Genomic DNA, 20,863 nt, shown 5'->3' on the forward strand with positions numbered 1-20,863 from the left:
GATTGTATGCAAATGCCAAGTGGTGGAACTGAATTTTGTTTCTGTCATACAATATTGATATGGAGGAGCAAATACATTGTTAAATATTGGATTAGATCGGTTGGAAGTTTAGTGATGTATACGAATGGCAGTTTGATTCGTTTCCAATTAAGACAAGGCTCATTTGTCGCCATATACAAACTGTCAATAGTCCTAAATGCTCCAAACCACAACTGAAGTCCCTTATGGTGAATAGTGTCAAGTTATCTGATATATTATTTACGAATCAAATGAATCAACCATTATCGTGTTTTGACCTTTTCAAAGTTCTATTGAGATGCAGAAGTCTCCACCCCCCTTGCCATATGATACCACCTTTAAAATACTAAGCGCTTTCAAGCATCTAGCTTCAAGATTTTTAATATTAGGTATAAAGGATAACTTATGATCAAGGATAATACCCCAAAACTTGGTTTCCCTGACCACTTTAATTGGAATAATATTCAAATAACTGATCTTTATGTATTTTCTAAGTGTTGCAAAAGTGAGCATAATAGGGTTTTGTTTGGGAAAACTTCAAATCGTTTTCAAGAGACAATTTATGTATTTTATATAGACAAAATTGTAACTGTCTCTCAATGGTGCGCATGGTTGCACCACAGCATGATATATTAAAATCATAAATAAATAATGAAACATTTTAAACTTTTAACAGGGCGGTCGATTTTAATGTTTACATTGTCACTGATAAAATACTGCCTTAAGGGACTCTTTTTTCTGATCATGTAAATTATTACTGACCTTGGCATATGATGCAAAGCTCCAAAATATCCAAAGAGAATTTCCTTCTGAATTCAGAATATAGAAATAGGTTTATCTGAGTCGTAAGTTTCTGTAAATTATTGGCTTTGCCAAATCTTTTAGAAACCATTGATATACCCCGCGTAACAGCTTCTCAATAAACAGAAACATGTCATAATCCATTAGTAACAACAGATGGATTCCAGTGGTTCTGGCTGCAGTCAATATCCGTCAACTTGAGGCGGTTGTGGTGGTGGAATAGGCTGGGGCATATATGGCGCTTGTGGTCTAGGAGGCGAGTGCTGACTGTAAGAAGGCTGTTGCTGAGGCATAACAGATGGCATCTTGGACTGGAACGAGCCTGTTGGATGTGATGGTCCATTCCTTTTCCCATAATGTTTTCTGTTCCTCTTTCAAGAAGTCTGAGGAATACCTTGAGAGTCTAGTGATGAGTCTGTTGAAGAAATATTTGAGCTGAATGTTGATGTTGCTCCTTAAGGTCAGCTAGCTCTGTCTTGATATCCCACATCATGGCTTTAAAATCCATCACTTAGTTGAAACAGCAGTAGAAGAGTCAGAGGTAGAGGACATATTTATGGTAGCTGTCTTCTTTCCTGTGCTGTGACTTTGATCCCGCTTCATGTCGACTCAACTTCCCTCAAACATAGTCGGAGCTCATCAAAGTTGAAGATGTTATCATACGTATGGGCAGCAAGGCTCTTCAGTTCAGGCTTAAGGCCATCCTACATCTTGCTTCGGAGCATTTCAGGCTGTTCCTCCCAGTTCACCTGACGTTAAGAGGCTATCTGGTACATAAGGTTCTCCATCCAGCCGGCAACCCCATGCTGTAACATCTTCCTTGTCTCCTTGGAAAGTACCATAAAACTGACATCAGGGTCTCCTTCCTTCTCAAAGTTCCAAAAGCAGAATGGATCTTGAACAAGAGGTCCTCCACTGTGGCAGTGTGTCCAAGCTTCATGGCAACCAGTGCGGCTTCTCCCTTCAAAGATTTTCTGATAACCGGGAGTATAACATCTAGAGAATGAGTCTTTGAACAACAAGGCATATGGAGTGTCCTTTCCAGTCTTTCCGCTAAAGAATGGTATCTTGGGAAAGTGTTGAAATGTTATGCCAGATGTTGAAGGTGGAGCAGCAAGTCAAGGATTAGTGGCTGAGGAGGCGCCTTTGACACCAGGCTCTGTCTTTACAATAGGTCATTCCTGTTGTGCCATCCCTTGAATCCATGCTTTAAAGTCATATGGTCATCTTTGGAGACAGTCTCATCTTTGTAAATATAGTCAGCAAACTTTCCATCTCCTCTTCTTCGAGATTCATGATGAAAGAGTATGATGCAGTCAATAGGAAGGATTACAAAAATCCAAATGAAGATCGCAAAAGCATGTGAAGAAGATGTGCAACGACTATAAAAAAAAACACAGAAATTGTGATAATGGCTTGCAACAATATTTCCTAGAAAAAAGAAGAAGAAGAAGAACCTCAGTAAATAAAAGTAGATACTAATATGCTTCATAATGAAGTTAAGTACCTAAGATAACTAATACTAGGTGTGAACATAAGACCCACAAGACAACACTAAGGAATAGATCAAGGCATGCTGTAATGTAAATGTGAAAAAAGGTGCAGATGGGGAAAAGTTTTCAACTAGGTCATGCTGTGGTAAGGCAGTCAGAAAAAACAACAAAAACTAATTCTTACCCAATTATTATTATTATAATTTAATACCTATCCAAGTTTATTTGCATAAGTGTAGAAAGGTGAAAGAAGCAAATAGAATTTATAATAAAATATGATAGTTTCAATACAGTAACTAAACAGCTAATCAAAACGTCTAACTAAATACTAACTAAACCAATTAAGTAAACCAAGTCTACGTAAGGTAGGCAAATATATCAAACTTTATTGAAACTAACAAAACAGTTAATCCAAAAGTCACTGAACTAAACTAAACTAAACTAAACTAAACTAAACTAAACTAAACTAAACTAAACTAAACTAAACATGCCGTAAGCAAATATACACAATACCAAAGTATACAAATTTCGTGATCACCGAAAAATGTTTTAACAAGTTGTGAAATGCTACATAACAAGGTTTACTGGCCAGATAAATATCTATAATTACAAATGTAGAGAAAGGTTGAATGTAATTACAATTACGAAACCTTACACAGATGCAGATAATTGTAATACAGTAATGAAAAACTTAAGCCGGCAAAGACAAATAGATACTATGAAGTAACATATATTACATGATTGATTGCAAAGGGAAGTAATTTACAAAATATCAGATGTTAGAAATCTGATATGTGTACGGGAATAACGTACAAGTTACATTTACTATATAGGAAACAAAATACACAACGTCATATCCACAAATGTCAATACAAAGAAGTCAGTCACATATACCGTGAAAGTATATGGAAACACATGGCTTGGCAGATTACAGCACATGTGCATGTACACAGGGGAGCGGAAGGGGAGCGGTCTACCCCACGAAGATTCTGGCTGACATTTCTAAAGCAAAAGACCTCACTGGGGACTCCATTTTGTGATGGCAAAATGCAAGGTCCAACACAGGCTACGGGCGTGATTCTTTATTGCCTTAATAGATAATGACACCATGTAATGTACAAGACAATAAAATTATGGAAACAGTAGTGTACAGGTTTCAAACCCATATTAATACAATACAAAGCGACCGTTCATAATGTACATGAAGCTGAACTTGATAATCATATGATATTTAAAATCATTATCTTAATTCTAAAGTAAACAAACAATTCATCAAGGGCGATAACTCGATCCCGCCATTACTTATAAGATACAATATATATATATATATAAATATATATATATATATATATATATATATATATATATATATATATATATGGTCCATGGTTCTAAAATACAATGAACATTACTAATACAATTACCACTTTGTTGAAACTACTATATTAATTCAATAACTGATCATCATACATGTGGCATGATACAATATTTACAATATATATTTTGAGACATGACAAATGTAAATTATCCGTACCCGGTGGGTGACATAGCATTGAACAGTTATTTTAGTCAATACTAGAGGTTTTCAAGTATGGGATTCATAGGGTCAAGTTCTGGATAACCATGTATTTTCGCAGTTCAGTCAACATCAAACTAATTTGTAAAACATGAACACATTCCTTAAGCCATACATATTTTTATGTTTCTACTGTGAAAGCATGTTTATTCAAGTACAAAGCCTTAACAATACAACATTTTTTTATGACAAGACATAGATTCTAGTAAGTTTTTCCCTCTTTGTCTGTGAAATTTGACGGATATTTTATGTTGTCTTAATATCATCCTTGTATGATATTTCTGTATATGCATGCACTTCTGGATTTTTCATGAAATGCTTCTCACCAGGAAAGAGCTTGAATACTGCTGATATGTTTCAAACCAATGTGAACTCATTCATTCGTTTTGTTCATAGCATGAAGGCGGAAAGTTTTTAAGTCTTTCTCAAGTTTGATCATTTTCTCATAGTTGACGAGTAAACTTTCTGTGGATAGAGATGGGATAAATTTCTAAAATGTCTAATCAAGTTTAATCACTCAACTTTTGCCATATTTTAGATGTTTGTAACACTAGCAATGTACCATATTTTGCAGCTCAGTCCTCAGACCTTCCTAGGGATGAAATGGAGGAAATGGAATCCATTTGGAGAGAACACATTTTTCGTGAGTAGCAGTAACTTTGCACTATTGCACGATAAATTGTATCAGTATCTTCATTGGTCTATGATATACACTTAACAAAAAGTAAGGGACCATAAAATATAAATGTTAATACCAAGTATTAGAACAAGGACATGTGTTTGGCGACAAACATCCTATGCAATAACGTTTATGTCTGTAATTCCTTGCTCCAAAATACAACCTATCGTTTGCACCCGCCACACACAGTAGTGTCACACACATGCACAGGGTGTCATTCCTGATTTAGATACTTCCAGGAAGGTAGCTAAGTCAATCTTTGTTGACCATCATTTCTGTCAATCTTATTGATTCAGCATAACATACAGTTGTGATTTTCATGATTTCATTCATTGTTTGTGTTTGAACTAGCGAAGGAGCGTCTGCAATGCAAGGATCTTCTACGGGTTATTAGCATTCTGGAAACAGTCAGTGTGCAGTGGCAAATACGTTCAATGTTTCACAGTCTCTTAGGGCGTTCCAGGTCAACAAAAGTAGAACATGGTCAAAATGTTATTGCTGCAAACTTTCATCCGACTACATCGAAACTGGGGTAATCGTGGAGGGTGAAAGGTCATGTTCTTAGATGAGTCTGATTCATTGTGCACCTCCTTGATAGGCGGTTGTGGGGCAATCTGACGTTAAATCTCTGGTGCGTTCCTTGTGTTGTCGAAGGGTCACTGGACAGTTCTGAAGGGCCGTTTGCAAGGCGTGTAGGTTGCCTTTCAGGACAACATTGCCCATGCTAACAATACAGTAAATCGTCAATGTTGAACTCCAGTAGTAGCACAACAACCATAGGCTGCCAAGTCCTGCAATGACCCTAAGATCTTTCCCCATTAAACACGTCTGGGACCTGATGGGGAGGCGTGTGCGTCAACGTCATACACCGCCTACCACGGAGGCTGCAAGAGTGGAACAGCCCAAATTGCAATTCGAAAACTCACACACAGTAAACTTCATCGAGTGAATGAACTTTTGACAGATTGTGGCGGCATTACGCACTACTGATCCAAAAAATGTCAAATTTTCCCATCTTATCCCTATTGTCCGTTGGCGGTCTAAACATCTGCTGTCCTGTGCCACCGCCAGTTGTAATGTGTTCGCAATTCGTTCATTATTGTCATAGAACTATTACTAGAAATTAATATCTCTTGCAATTTGGAAAGCTATTGTCGGATCTTGATATCATCATTTATCATTTAACTAAAGCATTTATCAATGACATAAGCTTATGTCATGAAACGTGTGTGTTATACCCAAATGACATAAGTATGCAAATAAGACATACAAATTAAAAATCCCGGAAGTGGGAACAGGTGTTTTAAAACAACATGGAAACCTTTGATGTTGGAGACAATGTTTTAATAGATCAAAGAGGGAGTGATACAGCGATATCAGTGTTTTCAAATGTATATTACAGGTTACTGGTTGATGGTAACGAATTTGAATTTGACTGTGATGAAGGTAGGTTATCTAGAATCCCCTGTGACCAACGTTTCGGCATCGTAACACCATCGTCGAGCATGGTGAAGCAAACGACGAGCACAAAGCCTAAAGATACCTGAGGTAGATTTGTGGCGCTTGAGGACGGCATGATCGATGGCTAAAATGAAATTCGCCAAATGCATAAAATACCCCCAAACGAATTAGACACTCCTTTATCAAAGTTTGTCATTAGCGTTCGAAAAACAAATGGGGAAAGTTATGAATGAAACAGTCTCACAGGGTTTCAGAGCAGCATCGATAGATCACTAAAACGAATAGGGTATGGCTATTCCTTCACGTCATCCTTACAATTTTCACGTTCACGGGAGATATTAAGGGGGAGGATAATTGAAAGTAGGGCGTGGCAACTCCCCCAGAAGAGCCGACCCGATTGGTGATGAATAGATCGAGTCCCTCTGGCAGTCCGGATCCATTTGAATCTATAAGCCAATGCACTTTATAAACTGTCTATGGCTATACAACACAATCCATTTCATGCTAAGAGGTGTCAATGATCAATACAACATGTGTTCTGAGGACTTTGCATGTTAATGGAGATGATCAAGGATATCTCGAACTGTCCATGTGACAAGAAGGGATAGAACTTACTATGGAATAACATGTAAGCCATGTCTGCAAGTCCTGCTTCTTTCATCTCCGCAACATGGGAAAGCGTTCGACATCTACTCACAAAAGAATCTGCACACACTTTTGCTGGATCTTTGGTCATATCTCGGCTTAACTATTGCAACATGAGTAACATCACAAATGACCAACTCCACAGGCTCCAACGCGTACAAAATCCAAACGGCACGTATCTTCACGAAGACATCAAAATGAACTGAAGTAACACTCCGCTCGACATCTGTTGAGATGACGATCCCTTTTACATTGGCGTACACACTTTAGGCATGCTTAAACCTGGCAATCAGTGGTTTATCTGCTATCGCATTGGGAAAAACAAACTTTCCTCTCGATGTGCGATGCCTCCTGTCTCCAACACATTGAAACGGCTCACTAATCACACTGCGGGTAAACACCTTGTGCAAAAATTGAATGACAATAATGTTCCGACAAATCAAATAATGCAGATAACTGGTCAATAGTGACACCGACTCAAGCATCCTCTGACCTTCTTCAAGTGAGAGCGCAGTTTGATTCGAAAGTTTAATATCAGTGACATTATACCAGATATATAATCAAATCACACAAAATCGTTGTTGTCATTATTAAAGTGTTAATTATTCTGCAGTCCTCCGTTCAAGTATCATGTTTAAAAGAATGCGAGAGACATTTTTTCAGCGAAAGATTATGTCATAAAGGAGTTAACAGGTTGTTTATTTTGATTCTTAGTAACGTCACACGGCAATGAAAAACATTTATCACTACGCACTATTTCTGATGTTTATTTCAGTAATGTGAAAATGATACATAGAATTCATCACTCGTGTGTTTTAATACGGGAAGTACTCGGGATGAATCCTCTATTTATGTGCTGGTTTCTTTATCAACTGGTTCTCGACGCGAATACCTGATATGGCATAAAGCAATATTTATTCATTGATTCATTGGTAAAAGAATGAAATCTTCTGTCTCTTTCCCCCCTTCTGTCTTCTTCTCTTTGCCCTGACATGGCCTTGGTCAAACTAAGGAAATCAGAACAAAATCGAATACAGGGTCAGCATAAACTATACTAACTAAATCTGACACCACTCAACTAATTTATCTGCAAGAATATAATCAATTAAGTTACCAGCGCATTCAATGTAGTTTGAAAAAAATCCAGAAGTAACAGCAATCATTTATATTGGAAATGTTATTGGACAGCATGCAGTATCAATCTTATTTCACTTCGAAAAAAGTATTTTAATGCCTTAAACGATTGGACTTAATATCTATAGTATATTCATGTGTTTTGGTCTCATGTTTGGTGTCATAATGTCATTCGTGAGGAGTGCTTTACTTTAATGCAGGCATGAATTTACAAACAAACGTATTTCTCGAAATTTATGAAAGAATCGCTGTCTATAATTCAATCGTTCCCAACATCTTCAAGTTGATAAGTGACCTTAGTCAATTTCAATATAATGTCACCAGTAGTACCGGGTGTTATATTTAACGGTCGTGTTCATTTGCGTGATCTAAGAAATGGATCCAAATATGTTTATTCAGAAGGGGAACGCCACAAAAAGCAGCGAAGCCTCAAGATACACCTTGGATGCTTTGTTCAGTAAGTAGTAAGGGCTTCTATTCAAATGTAGATTAACTGACCACCAGAATGGTCATTTGTAGCTCCTTGATATTAAATAATAACAGCGTATTACCTTTATGTGTGTATCATACTAATTTTACGAAACTCGTGTCTGAATCAAGGCAGTGTTGACACTCATAATCTCTATTTGCAACAAGTATATACATGTAAACAGTTTGTGAAAGGTACTCAACAGAACGACACTTATATTTATTATGGACATACATCTACATCATCTTCTATGAACTTCATGTCTTTTAACTGGTCCACTGAGCTTTGCCTCACTTTCAAGAAGCACCAAGTCGATCATATAAGTTGCCATGCAACATGCAGAGGCTAGTCAAGTGTTCACATGAACAAACACAGAATTACATGGCACCACTCAAATTAGGGAATTGAATCGGACATAATTGTTGTCACTGATGCGTCAAATATGGAAATGACCTCCACGTATCTACCATAGGACATTTTTTATGCTAAAAACATACATGTAACAAATGTTATATTTGACATAACATTTCTTAGTAGAGTACATCAGGGATTCGAACCCACACTGACAGAGTGAGGCACCTTATCGCCAGCACACAAAGTAAGCCAATTTACACTTGTCAGAGGGGTACACGCAGAACGTGATCTAGACTACCAAGTGTCGGACTTTCATTTTGTGGAAGCCTAGATAGCTGAGTTGGTCAGATCGCTGACTTTGTGTGGGGATTAGGTGCCACACTCTGGCTGTGTGGGTTCGAATCCCGGATGAGACTCAACTAAAAAAGGTACGAGGATCTGTACAGTTGACCACTTTCTAAATGGCATTGTGTGTTCATAGCTTTCGGCTAAGGGAGTTGTGCCAATTTACACTTGTCAGAGGGGTACACAAAATAGTCATCTACGTGATCTAATTACCAGTTTTCGGACTTTCATTTTGTGGAAGCCTCGGTGGCTGAGTGGGTTAGAACGTAACTTTGTGGGCTGATGATAAGGAATCCCAGATGAATTTCACTTTTTAGAACGAGAATCTGTACTTTACTAAGAAAGTGTCATCCCAAACATAACATGTGTTACGGTTGACCACTTTTTTTAAAGCATTGTGTGTTTGTAAACAATATACAGTTATAAAAGTGTATAGCTTTTTCAGTTTTAACTTTAGTCGTTCAGACAAATAAGAGTTACAGCTCACTGGTTCCGGGAACAGTGTTCCTCTAAGCAACGAACCACGTTGACCCTTACTTCGCCAAGACAGGTGGTGGTATCAGTCGGCTTGCCACGCCCTGTATCGGGACAATATTCATAAGAACAATAATTTTTGGATGTCAACCTCTTTATTATGTTGAACACAACGTTTCGGAGTATGTAGTTACTTATTCACTTTTGCCCGTTCTTCGGTCCCACATTCAATTAATGATGATGATATCAACATTGTATGTCCTCAATCCAATCAAGTATTAATAATGTCCAAACATGCTTGAAAGACCCGTACATGCTCCGTGGTTTGTCAGCGTACCAACCATGAGAGTACAGATTGAATGCAGCAACTGTGATGGCCAATACAAAATGGCCTCTTCAAAATCATGCCCTGATTGACAAACTGAAACCCAAATTATACTCGCTCGCAGCCGATTCCTAAACAACCAATCATTTCAGAATAAAAGTTAACCAAAAAAGAAAGAAGAATGTTCAACAGAAATCTAATACCCAGTACCTCACTTCTTGGGGGTATCAATTCAAAATTGTAAACCCTCGGCAACATGTTTACAGGAAACATACCATTCAAATATTGACAAATTTAAATGTCATACGTCTTCAATTTCTTTTCACCTCCTGATGCTAATGACAGTGGAGGTTCTTCACTCTTTAGCCCCAATCATCTTACTAACCCTCTTCAAGCTGTTGCATTCTGTGTTTTTTTTATCTTCAGGCGCTCTATAATCAACTCCCCAAAGCCTGTATAAATATTGGTGATTTAATTTGGCATAATTGACTTTGGAGTAGTCTACACTTTTAGCTTTTAGAAAATTCATTTCTAACAATAACCCATGTATATATGATGGTGGTTCAAAACATATGGACATCCCCGTACTGGTACAGATGACAGTTTCAGATTTACTATTGAATGCGATTGGTCCATCCACGAAGACCTCTGTGGATTGAGCACTTTCCTATCTTTTTTAAAAACCTGTGACACCTTCAGATAGAACTTTACTGAGGCTAAAAGGCTTTGCAGAAAATACTTTGCAAAATATTTTAACAACTTGATCTGTTTTTTTATATTAGTGACCATAAACAATTCCACTGAGTCAAACTAGAGTTGGTGAGTGAATGAATTAGTTTGGTTTTTCGTCGGTTTTACAATATTCCACAAATATTACGGTGGAAACATCAGAAATGGCCCTTACACATTGTACTCTTGGGGATTCGAACCCGGGTCTTCGGCGTGACGAACGAACGCTTTAACCACCCGAGCCAAACTAGAAACTTTACAATCTTAAATTTTAATCAAAGCTAAACAAGCTTAGGTAGAAGGTAGTTTCCATTAATAAATACGGTAATAACAATCGTAAAATCAATTCTGCGTTTAGCAGATATATCTTATGAATATGGAAAGGGTTTGTCACATGTATTAACATATCTTGTCATGCTAAAAATATGCATACATTAGAGAGGCAGTTATAACTGTGTCAAAAGTTAAAAGTAGAGAATATTTCCAAACAATGTCCAATGCAAATCCCTATTTTGACTTGTACCATATGTTGCCTTGATTTTTCATGTGAACACTTGACTTGTCTTTGCATGTGTTTGCCATGGTGCCACCGATGGGGCAGGACACCCTCCCCCTTTCGCGAATAGTGAAACATGCATTTATGATATGTTTGAAATCGTATGCTGGACTCCGCTTTTAGTAGAGGTTTCTTAAGGTTATTCAAATGTTTTTCGTCTTTATTTACAAACCTTAATGTGTTATTAGATAGATGTACATGTCATTGATAAATTTGTAACATGTATCAATAGCATTATTAACGTGGGTCCGCAACCTGAAAGTGTGTGTCCTTCAACAGAACATAGCCATTGCAGTTGTAAAGTCATGTCCAGGTAATAAAGGACGCATGTGACTCATAATAGATAATATAAACTAACTACCTGTCAACATGATATCCCCAATGAATTTCCGCCAATGAGTCATACATCAGAAATCAAGTTCAAAGGTAAGTGAACGTGTAACCTGCAAAGCGAACATTCTTGTTGGTTTCCGAACATCACAATAGTGTTAACACGTTAACACGTAATATTACGTTAACACAACAATTTGGATAAAGTGAATCATTGTCATCATGTGTCGTTCCTTTTTTTGTCATTGTTTCCATACATGCACGTTCTAGTCAAACAACGCTTTTTGAATGTCTGTAAATAAGCCTTATGACCAATTGCTACCAATTTGCAGATGCACTAACTTCGGGTAAGACGCTGGCGGACTACCTTGAGGAAGAAAGTGTGCAGTTTATGCGGGAGGTTCTGGAAGACCACAATAAAAACGTTGATAACAGACTGGTAGAAATTATTCCAATTCTTAAGAAATACATGGATCAAACAATGGGGAGCCCAAAGAAACCACAAAAAGGTATTGTGTGTACAAATTATTAGAGTATATAATATGTAATATACTGCTCAAAGTTTGCCAAGGATCACCACTTTAAAAGGAAATACATCAGATTGTGCGCATTTGTTGAAATAGCCAAAGACAACATTTCGTTTAAAAGACAAAAAGTCTGTTGTAATTGCATTGCCGAGTTCCTGTAGAGTTGCCGGAAGAACAGGGCATCGTGAGGGGGCAATCTGCAGCTTGTTCCGCATATGTACGACCACTCCATGAGGACAATAGTCTCCTGCTCTAAGAAGGCTTCAACGACCCTGACATGATGAGGTCGTCCAGGAGGATGAAGTCTGGTCCGATTGCACGTACAGAATGTCATCCCTTTAGTGCACACCAGTCATCATGCCCAGCTGTTGGACATGTATATCAGTTCTTCCATCTTCACTAATCCTACCAGAAAATCGTGATTGGGCCCCCTCCACAGCAGTAATGTTCGGCTCCTTGTCTATGCCATCCCCGAAGTCGAGACAGTATCTCAATTTCATCAGTGCAAAGTTTTGGACATTTCAGTTTTTATTTGTTGGAAGATATTTTATCCTTAGCAAACCTTGAGTAGTATTTGATATGAAAATAGATGTCCTATTTTCATAGAAAAGTTGTGACATTACAATTTCTTGACATAAGATTTTGCTGTATGATGCCACATGACCAGGTCACCATATTAGACTATGAAGTGTCAGTTAACGTTACGTGACAATAAGCGTAAGTAAACGAATTACTAAGGAAAATCAGTTCTGATACGAGCCAACGATAGCAGGGTCCTAGGCATGCACATAGTAGCATGCAGTGCATTATAACCACTGGACAACCATGGCTAATGTAAATCTAACGATGTTGGAATTCATTATCACATTCTGGATCTTCAAAAACAAACAAACACAGACATTCTGATTCAGTGTCTTCAGAAAATCCTGCTTCTTTACCCGTTATATCATTACTTTAAAGTTGTTGGTGGAATTTGCATGGTGGCAACAGTCTGTCAATTTGCAAGGTTTTACTAACTTATTGTTTCAATTTTGAAGTCGACGCGTAACAATTATCGCCGTCATATTTTCACTGAAAGATCCAGGGATGGTTGCAATGTGTCTGGTGATCTAAACAAATTCTTCCTAAATAGCAAAACATTAGCAGTGTACTCACAGCTGAGAACAAGGCAATACCTAACAGTCTTACAGAGTACATTGAACAGCATTCCACATGTAAACAATGTATCATATTTTCCGATTCAGTCTTGTCTTCAGGCAACTAAAAGCTTGTAGTGCCCCCCTTTCACTGTAACTCAACGATGATCGTGTCACTTTCTAATACGACGTTTTCTAGCATTGCATACCGCAACTGGTGGCTGGAGTAGTGATGTAAATCCTTCTTTTGTTGGTAGTGTTTTATATTTAAAATAGTAAAATCTAGAGAAGCTGATTTCAAATGTATTTAAGCTTTAAATTATTTTGTTCTATATTCAGTATGTGTTTTTTTATCAAACTGATTTTACTCAAGCTCAAGCTCTAATCCAGATCCTGCTCCTTCTGCAGGTCATGAACATACTCCAACGCATGCTTCTGCTACAGATCCTGCTCTTTCTCAAGATCATGGTCATACTAAAACAACTGCTCCTGCTACAGATCCTGCTCCTTCTCCAGATCATGATCATACTTCAACTCCTCCCCATGCTACATATCCTGCACCTTATCCGGGTAATGATCATTCTTCAACCCCTGCTCCTTCTCCAGGTAATGATCATACCTCAACCCTTATCCAGATCATATTCAACTTCAACTCCTCCCCTGCTACAGATCCTGCTCCTTCTCCAGATCATGATCATATTTCAACCCCTGCCCCTGCTACATATCCTGCTCCTTATCAAGATCCTAATCACATCCTAACCCCGTTCCTCCTACAGATCCTCCTCGAGATCATGATCAAATTCCAACATCTGCCCCTACTACAGATCCTGCTTCTTCTCCAGGTAATGATCATATTTCAACCCCTGTTCCTTCTCCAGATCATAATTATACCCTAACCTCTGCTCCTCCTGTAGATTCTGCTCTTTCTCTAGGTAATGATCATACTCCAACTACTGCCCCTACAACAGATCCTAGTCCTTCTCCAGGTAAAAATCATACTTAAACCCCTGCTCCTTCTCCAGGTAATGATCATACTCCAACTACTGCCCCTGCTACAGGTCCTCCTCCTTCTCCAAGTAAAGATCATACTTAAACCCCTGCTCCTTCTCCAGGTAATCATCATACTCCAACTACTGCCCCTGCAACAGATGCTAGTCCTTCTCCTGGTAGAAATCTTACTTGAACCCCTGTTCTTGCTACAGATCTTCCTCCTTCTCCAGATCATGATCATACTTCAACCCCTGTTCTTGTTACAGATCCTCCTCCTTCTCCAAGTTAAGATCATACTTAAACCCCTGCTCCTTCACCAGGTAATGATCATACTCCAACAGCTTCCCCAGCTACAGACCCTGCTCTTTCTCCAGGTAATGATCATACTTCAACCCAAGGTCCTGATACAGATCCTCCTTCTCCAGATCATGATCATATTCCAACCACTGCCCCTGCTACAGATCCTGCTCCTTCTCCAGGTAATGATCATACTTCAACCCCTGCTCCTGCTACAGATCCTGCTCCTTCTCCAGATCATAATCATCCCCTAACCCCTGCTCCTACTATAGATCCTGCTCCTTCTCAAGGTAATGATCATACTCCAACTACTCCCCCTGCTGAAGATCTTGCTCCTTCTCCAGGTTATGATCATACTTCAGCCCCTGCTCGTGCAACAGATCCTCCTCCTTCTCCAGATCATAATCACTTCCTAATCCCTGCTCCTGCTATAGATCCTGCTCCTTCTCCAGGTTATGATCATACTCCAACCCCTCCTCCTGCGACAGACTCTGCTCCTTCTCCGGCTAATGATTTTACTAAAACCCCTGCTCCTGTTACAGATCCTGCTCCTTTTCCAGATCATGATCATACTTCCACCCCTGCTCCTGCTAGAGATCCTCCTCCTTCTCCGGATAATGATCATACTCCAACAACTTTCTTACTTCAACTCCTGTTTTTCCTACATATCTTCCTCCTTCTCCAGATCATGGTCATACTTCAACTCAAGCCCTGGTACATATCCTGTTCCTTCTCCAGATAATTTTCTTACTTCAACCCCTGTTTTTCCTACAGAACTTCCTCCTTCTCCAGATGATGGTCATTCTTCAACTCCAGCCCCTGCTATAGATCCTCCTCATTCTACAGATGATGATCATAGTTCAACCCCTGCTCCTGCCACAGATGCTGCGCCTTCTCCAGGTACTGATCTTACTTCAACCCCTGTTTTTCCTACATATCTTCCTCCTTCTCCAGATCATGGTCATACTTCAACTCAAGCCCTGCTACAGATCCTGCTCCTTCTCCAGATACTTATCTTACGTCAACCCCTGTTTCTCCTACATATCTTCCTCCTTCTCCAGATCATGGTTATACTTCAACTCAAGCCATGCTACAGATCCTGCTCCTTCTCCAGATATTTTTTTTTACTTCAACCCCTGTTTTTCCTACAGAACTTCCTCCTTCTCCAGATGATGGTCATTCTTCAACTCCAGCCCCTGCTATAGATCCTCTTCCTTCTACAGATGATGACCATACTTCAACCCCTGCTCCTGCCACAGATGCTGCGCCTCCCCCAGGTAATGATCTTACTTTAACCCCTGTTTTTCCTACATATCTTCCTCCTTCTCCAGATCATGGTCATACTTCAACTCAAGCCCTGCTACAGATCTTCCTCCTTCTCCAGATAATTATCTTACTTCAACCCCTGTTTTTCCTACAGAACTTCCTCCTTCTACAGATGCTGATCACACTTCATCCCCTGCCCCTGCTTTAGACCCTGCTCCTGCTGCAGATCATGCGCCTTCTCCAGGAAAGGATCTTACTTCAAAGGATGTTCCTGCTACAGATCTTACTCCCTTTCCAGATCATGATCATACTCCCAAACCTGTTCCTGCTACAGATCTTCCTCCTTCTCCAGGTAACGATCATACTTCAACCCCTGCTCCTGCTACAGATACTGTTTCTTCTCCAGGTAATGATCATATTTCAACCCCTGCTCCTGCTACAGATCCTGCTCCATCTCCAGATCATAATCATACTTCAACTCCTGTTCCTCCTACAGATCCTGCTCCTTCTCCACATCATCATCATACTTCAACCCCTCCTCCTGCTACAGATCCTGCTCCTTCACCAGACGATGATCATACTTCAACTCTTGCTCCTGATACAGATCCTGCTCCTTCTCCAGGTAATGATCTTACTTCAACCCCTGTTTCTCCTACATATCTTCCTCCTTCTCCAGATCATGGTTATACTTCAACTCAAGCCATGCTACAGATCCTGCTCCTTCTCCAGATAATTTTCTTACTTCAACCCCTGTTTTTCCTACAGAACTTCCTCCTTCTCCAGATGATGGTCATCCTTCAACTCCAGCCCGCGCTATAGATCCTCCTCCTTCAACAGATGATGATCATACTTCAACCCCTGCTCCTGCCACAGATGCTGCGCTTTCTCCAGGTACTGATCCTACTTCAACCCCTGTTTTTCCTACATATCTTCCTCCTTCTCCAGATCATGGTCATTCTTCAACCCTACTCCTGCTACAGATGCCGTTCCTTCTCCAGGTAATTATCATACTTCAACCCATGGTCCTTCTCCAAACAATGATCATACATCAACCCCTGCTCCTGCTACAGATCCTGCTCCTTCTCCAGATCATAATTATACTTCAACCCCTGTTCCTGCTACAGATCCTCCATTTCTCCAGATCATGATCATACTTCAACCCCTGCTCATGCTACAGATCCTGCTCCTTCACCAGACGATGATCATACTTCAACTCATGCTACTGCTACAGATCCTGGTTCTTCTCCAGATAATTTTCTTACTTCAACCCCTGTTTTTCCTACAGAACTTCCTCCTTCTCCAGATGATGGTCATCCTTCAACTCCAGCCCCTGCTATAGATCCTCCTCCTTCTACAGATGATGATCATACTTCAACCCCTGTTCCTGCCACGGATGCTGCGCCTTCTCCAGGTACTTATCTTACTTCAACCCCTGTTTTTCCTACATATCTTCCTCCTTCTCCAGATCATGGTCATACTTCAACCCTCCTCCTCCTACAGATGCCGTACCTTCTCCAGGTAATTATCATACTTCAACCCATGGTCCTTCTCCAAATCATGATCATACATCAACCCCTGCTCCTGCTACAGACCCTGCTCCTTCTACAGATCATAATTATACTTCAAACCCTACTCCTGCTACAGATCCTCCTCTTTCTCCAGATCATGTTCATACTCCAACTCCTGGCCCTGCAACAGATCCCGCCTCTTCTCCTGATCATGATCATATTGAAAAACCCTGTTCCTGCTAAATATCTTCCTCCTTCTCAAGATCAGTATCATACTTCAACTCCTGCCACTGCTACATATCCTGCTCCTTCTCCAGGTAATGATCCTATTTCAACCCCTGTTCCTGCTACAGATCCTCCTCTTCTCCAGCTCCTTTTCCACATCATGATCAGACTTCAACCCCTGCTCCTGCTACAGATCCTGCTCCTTCACCAGACGATGATCATATTTCAACTCCTGCTCCTGCTACAGATCCTGCTCCTTCTCCAGATAATTTTCTTACTTCAACCCCTGTTTTTCCTACATATCTTCCTCCTTCTCCAGATCATGGTCATCCTTCAACTCCAGCCCCTGCTATAGATCCTCCTCCTTCTACAGATGATGATCATACTTCAACCCCTGCTCCTGCCAAAGATGCTGCGCTTTCTACAGGTACTGATCTTACTTCAACCCCTGTTTTTCCTACATATCTTCCTCCTTCTCCAGATCTTGGTCATAATTTAACTCCTGCCCTGCTACAGATCCTGCTCCTTCTCCAGATAATTATCTTACTTCAACCTCTGTTTTTCCTACAGAACTTCCTCCTTCTACAGATGATCATCACACTTCAACCCCTGCTCCTCCTACAGATCCTGCTCCTTCACCAGACGATGATCATACTTCAACTGCTGCCCCTGCTATAGATCCTGCTCCTGCTGCAGATCATGCGCCTTCTCCAGGTAACGATCATACTTTAACCCCTGCTCCTGCTACAGATACTGTTTCTTCTCCAGATCATGATCATACTTCAACTCCTGTTACTCCTACAGATCCTGCTCCTTCTCCACATCATTATCATACTTCAACCCCTCCTCCTGCTACAGATCCTGCTCCTTCACCAGACGATGATCATACTTCAACTCCTGCTCCTGCTGCAGATCCTGCTCCTTCTCCAGGTAATGATCTTACTTCAACCCCTGTTCCTGCTACAGATCCTCCCCCTCTTCAGATTATCATCATATCCTAACTCCTGCACCTGCTACAGATCCTGCTCCTTCTCCAGATCATAATCATACTTCAACCTCTGCTCCTGCTTCAGATCCTGCTCCTTCACCAGATCATGGTCATACTTCAAGTTAAACCCTGCTACAGATCCTGCTCCTTCTCCAGATAATTTTCTTACTTCAACCCCTGTTTTTCCTAAAGAACTTCCTTCTTCGCCAGATGATGGTCATCCTTCAACTCCAGCCCCTGCTATAGATCCTCCTCCTTCTACAGATGATGATCATACTTCAACCCCTGCTCCTGCCACAGATGCTGCGCTTTCTCCAGGTACTGATCTTACTTCAACCCCTGTTCTTCCTACATATCTTCCTCCTTCTCCAGATCATGGTCATACTTCAACGCTACTCCTGCTACATATGCCGTTCCTTCTCCAGATAATTATCATACTTCAACCGATGGTCCTTCTCCAGATCATAATTATACTTCAAACCCTACTCCTGCTACAGATCCTCCTCCTTCTCCAGATCATGTTTATACACCAACTCCTGGCACTGCAACAGATCCCGCCTCTTATCCAGATCATGATCATATTGAAAAACCCTGTTCCTGCTAAATATCTTCCTCCTTCTCAAGATCAGTATCATACTTCAACTCCTGCCACTGCTACAGATACTGCTTCTTCTCCAGTTAATGATCCTATTTCAACCCCTGTTCCTGCTACAGATCCTCCTCTTCTCCAGCTCCTTCTCCAGATCATGATCATACTTCAACCCCTGCTCCTGTTACATATCTTCCTCCTTCTCCACATCATAATCAGACTTCAACCCCTGCTCCTGCTACAGATCCTGCTCCTTCACCAGACGATGATCATATTTCAACTCCTGCTCCTGCTACAGATCCTGCTCCTTCTCCAGATAATTTTCTTACTTCAACCCCTGTTTTTCCTACATATCTTCCTCCTTCTCCAGATCATGGTCATCCTTCAACTCCAGCCCCTGCTATAGATCCTCCTCCTTCTACAGATGATGATCATACTTCAACCCCTGCTCCTGCCAAAGATGCTGCGCTTTCTACAGGTACTGATCTTACTTCAACCCCTGTTTTTCCTACATATCTTCCTCCTTCTCCAGATCTTGGTCATAATTTAACTCCTGCCCTGCTACAGATCCTGCTCCTTCTCCAGATAATTATCTTACTTCAACCTCTGTTTTTCCTACAGAACTTCCTCCTTCTACAGATGATCATCACACTTCAACCCCTGCTCCTCCTACAGATCCTGCTCCTTCACCAGACGATGATCATACTTCAACTGCTGCCCCTGCTATAGATCCTGCTCCTGCTGCAGATCATGCGCCTTCTCCAGGTAACGATCATACTTTAACCCCTGCTCCTGCTACAGATACTGTTTCTTCTCCAGATCATGATCATACTTCAACTCCTGTTACTCCTACAGATCCTGCTCCTTCTCCACATCATTATCATACTTCAACCCCTCCTCCTGCTACAGATCCTGCTCCTTCACCAGACGATGATCATACTTCAACTCCTGCTCCTGCTGCAGATCCTGCTCCTTCTCCAGGTAATGATCTTACTTCAACCCCTGTTCCTGCTACAGATCCTCCCCCTCTTCAGATTATCATCATATCCTAACTCCTGCACCTGCTACAGATCCTGCTCCTTCTCCAGATCATAATCATACTTCAACCTCTGCTCCTGCTTCAGATCCTGCTCCTTCACCAGATCATGGTCATACTTCAAGTTAAACCCTGCTACAGATCCTGCTCCTTCTCCAGATAATTTTCTTACTTCAACCCCTGTTTTTCCTAAAGAACTTCCTTCTTCGCCAGATGATGGTCATCCTTCAACTCCAGCCCCTGCTATAGATCCTCCTCCTTCTACAGATGATGATCATACTTCAACCCCTGCTCCTGCCACAGATGCTGCGCTTTCTCCAGGTACTGATCTTACTTCAACCCCTGTTCTTCCTACATATCTTCCTCCTTCTCCAGATCATGGTCATACTTCAACGCTACTCCTGCTACATATGCCGTTCCTTCTCCAGATAATTATCATACTTCAACCGATGGTCCTTCTCCAGATCATAATTATACTTCAAACCCTACTCCTGCTACAGATCCTCCTCCTTCTCCAGATCATGTTTATACACCAACTCCTGGCACTGCAACAGATCCCGCCTCTTATCCAGATCATGATCATATTGAAAAACCCTGTTCCTGCTAAATATCTTCCTCCTTCTCAAGATCAGTATCATACTTCAACTCCTGCCACTGCTACAGATCCTGCTCATTCTCCAGGTAATGATCATATTTCAACCCCTGTTCCTGCTACAGATCCTCCTCCTTCTCCAGATCATAATCATACTCCAACCCCTACTCCTGCTACAGATACTGCTTCTTCTCCAGTTAATGATCCTATTTCAACCCCTGTTCCTGCTACAGATCCTCCTCTTCTCCAGCTCCTTCTCCAGATCATGATCATACTTCAACCCCTGCTCCTGTTACATATCTTCCTCCTTCTCCACATCA

General features: G+C 40.6%; 1 protein-coding gene across 1 annotated transcript; it reads left to right on the plus strand.

The window, feature by feature from the left end:
• Nucleotides 1-4,355: 4,355 nt before the first annotated feature.
• On the plus strand, nucleotides 4,356-19,321 carry LOC124113497 (soluble scavenger receptor cysteine-rich domain-containing protein SSC5D-like). Its single transcript, XM_048396656.1, has 9 exons — nucleotides 4,356-4,531; nucleotides 8,207-8,264; nucleotides 11,722-11,898; nucleotides 15,114-15,239; nucleotides 16,389-16,496; nucleotides 16,891-17,016; nucleotides 17,909-18,052; nucleotides 18,197-18,268; nucleotides 18,537-19,321. The coding sequence occupies exons 1-9, from the start codon at nucleotides 4,427-4,429 to the stop codon at nucleotides 19,319-19,321; spliced, it is 1,701 nt and encodes a 566-aa protein (XP_048252613.1). The 5' UTR covers nucleotides 4,356-4,426.
• The last annotated feature ends 1,542 nt before the right edge of the window (nucleotides 19,322-20,863 follow it).

Source organism: Haliotis rufescens, unplaced genomic scaffold (genome assembly GCF_023055435.1).
Source record: "Haliotis rufescens isolate VD_foot unplaced genomic scaffold, xgHalRufe1.0.p SCAF_16, whole genome shotgun sequence".
Classification (NCBI taxonomy): Eukaryota; Metazoa; Mollusca; class Gastropoda; order Lepetellida; family Haliotidae; genus Haliotis; species Haliotis rufescens.

What these genes read in the sequence shown, in the direction of transcription:
- LOC124113497 (XM_048396656.1), top strand. Translation starts at nt 4,427, where the DNA reads ATGTTTGTAACACTAGCAATGTACCATATTTTGCAGCTCAGTCCTCAG. An exon ending in CCCAAAGAAACCACAAAAAG is followed by an intron (nt 11,899 to 15,113) that starts GTATTGTGTGTA and finishes TTTTTCCTACAG; the next exon opens with AACTTCCTCCTTCTCCAGAT. An exon ending in GGATGCTGCGCCTTCTCCAG is followed by an intron (nt 17,017 to 17,908) that starts GTACTTATCTTA and finishes TTTTTCCTACAG; the next exon opens with AACTTCCTCCTTCTACAGAT.